The following is a 4,402-nucleotide window of genomic DNA, read 5'->3' as shown; positions in this document are numbered from 1 at the left end:
CATTTGATGGGTCCCTTTTAAATTATAGGATATCCCAAAAATCAGCCGTATATGGAACTCCGGTGGGCCATACCATCTAAAATCATGTGAAGACATGCCTAAAACATATAAAAGCACTTGGTAGGCCCCACCTGAAATTTGGATGCGTTTGAAACTTGATATGACCCCTCATCCAAGTGGCACACACATAATGGATGGGCTGGATTTGTGAACGTGGGCCCAAAAAATAGTTATGAATGTTTTAATGGAGGGTAATCCCTCTCAACTTTTGTATGTGGTGTGGCTCACACAAGTAATAGGTTGATTTGATTTTTAATCCCTGGGCCCACCAAGGGATGGTGCATCTGATTGATAGGGTAGATGTTTGACACGCATCACGATAGGGTCCACAGAGCCCGGACTGATCACGGCCTAAATTTGGGCGCGCTCAAAAACAAAGCCGCGCCCAAAAAAACCCCCAAATCCCAATCTCTCCCTCCCTCTCTCTCGCTCTCGCTTTCGCTCTCTCTCCCCGTTCCCTAACCCACATCTCCTTCAATCTCTTTCTCTGATCCAAGCTTTAGGGTTCTCTTCTCTCTTTTCTTATCTACATGGAGAACGCCAAAGAATCTAACCATGGCAACAAACCCAACGAAGAAAACCCTAACTCCGAGTCCGAACCGGAACCCGAATCCATCCCCTCATCTCGACAGCCTTCTCGCGCGCCCTTCACTAGCCTCAGCCAAGTTGATGCCAATCTGGCCCTCACCCGTACACTTCAAGAACAGGTTCGCCGTTATTCTGTTTAGGGTTTAGGTTTTCTTGAATCAGCTCCTTCTTTCGTTCTGTCTTTTTTGTTGATTGGGTTTTGTTGCTTATGGGCCAGGAAAGGGCATATATGATGCTTAGAATGAATGGCGGTGATGGAAGCGGTTATGGAAGTTCTGATAGTGGTGGTTATGTTTATGAAGATGAAGCTGGTGATGATCCGAATGATGATGGGAATGATGCTGGGAGCATTAATGATGGTGAAGATGCATTCGATGTGCATGGATGGGCAGAGTGAGGATGAATTGGGTGTGGAGATCGACCCGTCAGCGTTTGATAGTGATGAGCATATGCGAGGGCCCTTAAGGATGTAGAGGAGCGAGAAGTTGTTTTTTGCTTGATGGCCCTTGCCGGCATCAATGATTGTGAGTTCACTCGAACTATGGTATTTTAAATTAGATAAAATCTGGTTGGATTGCATGGCATGAATTTCCATGACTGCTGCACTGCACTTGCATTGGACACCATTAGCACCTGAACCGTTTGTGGGATAGGTTCTACTGTGGTCGGGCCTCTATAGATGATATCACCAATTGGGTTGTCTTATCTATCCTATCTGATGACTTCTAAATGGATTACAGCATGGGAAAAGCTCGCCAGTTGGATCTGTAGGATAATCCAATTTGTGCAATTTGTGGAGACTGGTCTATTTATTTGGGCCCACTCAATTCAAAGTATCATCATTGTTATATTTGGGCCTCTTTCAACTTCCAATTGTTATGTTCAATTGCAGTTCAAAATATGGGTCTCAATTTTTTTAATCAAAATGATGAATGAATAACAATGGAATGGAGCATGTAATTTTATCTAAACAACGATTTTAAAAAACTAAAATTTATTGACAGCATGAGATTAAAGGAATTTACTAGCTGCTATGGTCTTAAGATAAGCTTTTGATTGTGTGGGTGATTTGAAGTTATCGACCATGATAAATTTATCATGCTAAAATTTGCATATTCAATGTGTTCAACATGCAGCTATTTCTCATATGCTTCTCATATTTGCTAACCTTTCATTTGCAACTAGTCCATGATCAATGTTGGTGCATGCGTATTAATTAACTGAGTATATTCTTATGTGGGAGATTGGTATATGAGAGGTAGATGATGCATGGGAACCAGATTCTTTATGAAAACTTTAAGTTTCCTTTAGATCCTACTCCATCTATCATCTATCACTTCTGGCAGCCCTTTTCAAAGTCTTCACGTCTTATGACTACAAATTCCATCAAACAACATAGCCCACTGGATTATTCAAAGCACCCTTTGGTGATATTCCTTCTAAAGCATCCGGCCTCTATCATTATAGAAGCCAAATTTGAATAACAGCTATGGTTTTTGGCTAGGAAAAGCTGATGCAAAAGAGTTTTAGGGTCCTCCAAATTGCAAAATCAAATGAGTAGAAAAGGAGTTGGTTCAATGACCTCCACTCTTAAACACTTGATTCACATGTTCATCATTATTTTTCATTAATTTTCTTTTTCTTTTTAATTTTTTGATGAGTTGGGTATACTGGAGTTTTCTTCCATTATAGTATGTTGATCGAATGGCTTTTCATTGACATATTCTTTTTGGAATCTGTAGTGTATGCTGCTGTATTTTATTTTATAATGCACCCTTCTTGATGAACGGCCTGGATCTTTGACAAGTGTTGTTCACCTAAATCTGTTTTCCTTTCAGATCTCATTGTTTGGAGTTTTGATTTTATTTATTTATTTTCTTTCTTTTTCATTTCAACCATCTCCACTGTATTGAAAGGCAAAGGAAAGGCCCTATTGAGGCACTCTGGCTTGATAAAAGTAGTTGAAAACATCTTTTTCTTAATGTCTTTAATCTTTTTCATGGCTCTTTGAATCCTTTAATTAGAAATAATATTAGTTGACAGTTGTTGGTATGGGTAGCTAACATTAGCTGGTACTTATACCAGCAGCAAAAGGGTACAAAAACCAAGAAGAAGGTTATTACAAGGATGGTTTTATATAGCACACTTTACCTAGCCAAGGGTTTGTGACAACAAGCAACTCTAATAAGATTTTTGTAGATATTGCTGCATAAGGAATATGATATTCATTCATTAAGCATGAACTACCATCTTTGAAACTGAATCTGTCATTAGTTTCTTCAAAGAAGGGCGGTTGCCTATGCTAGAGTGGTTCTTCAATCTTTTTTTTTTCTTTTTTTTAATTCAACATGAATATTCCATTTCAAATGTGTGTTGAGGTACCCACCCACCATTTAAGGATGGTAGGAGATGCGACCAAACCAATTCTCAGTGAACACTTGGTGCACACAATCTTTTTCACTTTAAGCTTTGCATGTTCACATGTAGAGATTTGTGTGTGTGTGCATGTGCGCCTGTCAGTGTCTGCATGCATGTGTGGTTATGTGTGTGTGTGTGCATGCATGCCTGTGTGTGATCCTTTATTGGTGTGTTATTATCACCTCTGTTCCATGACTAGAAGCGTGATCTTGGAACTTTAATGGGAGATCAATTATGAAATTGGATTTCAGAAGGGGGCTGAAGCCCACCTCCCAATCCTTACTTCGAGGGAAGGGATCTTGATGAGTATGGATGACATGGACACTTCGCAAGTGTGGAGCTTCAAGTACAGGTTTGAGTTCATTGCCTCCTATTTGTTTTGTCCACCAAGATCAAGTGCATACCAAATTAGGAAAAGCAGGTGCATTTTCTTGATGGGAGGCACTATTTACTACAACCACCATGATCAAATTTATACATCTATTTTTCTTTTCTGGATTTGAATTAGTAAATTTATGTACTATTTCAATTTAAAAATGGAAAATGAATGTGATACTCACGATGTATTAATACTGATCAAGGTGTTTGTGGACATCAAATCTCTTTCTTTATTTTGTTGGGTTTCTTCTTGTCAGCATATGCTCTTGCTTGATGCCCATACCCTTTTCTGATGCAGGTTTTGGCCAAACAACAAGAGTCGGATGTATGTCCTAGAGAACACTGGTGAGCTCTAGGAATTCTATAACGGTAACTGACTAACTGTATTGGCCAGCCTTATGCCTCTTACAGCCCTGTAACGGTCAATATTTCTTTTAAAGGAAGGAAATCTATGTGGCTTCGTATTGGCCTGTTACAGGCCTTTTTTTTTTTGGAATGGGTGTTATAGCCCTGTATCGCCCAATGGGTCCCAACATTACCATTATCTAATGGCCGTAATGCAGTTGTGTTACTGTTTTTGAATACCATACATCTGCCTTGCAAGCAAAGATCATTGTCATCTACAGTTCAATCACTGTTATAACATGCAGACCATGATGAAGCTGTCCATTTGCTATGGACAGCATTGGAGGGGCCTGACCATTTGGACATGCCGTGTTTATATATTTGATCAAAATTAATGGAGCAGACCGGATGTGCGTCGGAGCTATTCGGAAGAGCGGGGTTCCCTGGAAAGAGGGAACCGCTATTATGACCATGATGAAGCTGTCCATTTTTTATGGACAGCATTGGAAGGGCCTGGCCATTTGCGCCGGATGGCCATGTTTATATCTGTATTTGCAGGGACCATACCCTTAACCTAAACCAAAACCTATGACCTAAAACCTTAACCTATAAC

The 4,402-nt window shown here is 40.0% G+C and overlaps 1 protein-coding gene across 1 annotated transcript; it reads left to right on the top strand.

Annotated features, from left to right (window-relative positions):
• The first annotated feature begins 590 nt into the window (after window positions 1-590).
• On the top strand, window positions 591-1,045 carry LOC131249547 (E3 ubiquitin ligase BIG BROTHER-related-like). Its single transcript, XM_058250352.1, has 2 exons — window positions 591-767; window positions 866-1,045. The coding sequence occupies exons 1-2, from the start codon at window positions 591-593 to the stop codon at window positions 1,043-1,045; spliced, it is 357 nt and encodes a 118-aa protein (XP_058106335.1).
• Window positions 1,046-4,402: the final 3,357 nt, after the last annotated feature.

Source organism: Magnolia sinica, chromosome 6, assembly GCF_029962835.1.
Source record: "Magnolia sinica isolate HGM2019 chromosome 6, MsV1, whole genome shotgun sequence".
Classification (NCBI taxonomy): domain Eukaryota; kingdom Viridiplantae; phylum Streptophyta; class Magnoliopsida; order Magnoliales; family Magnoliaceae; genus Magnolia; species Magnolia sinica.
This window is presented reverse-complemented; position numbering and strand designations above follow the sequence as displayed.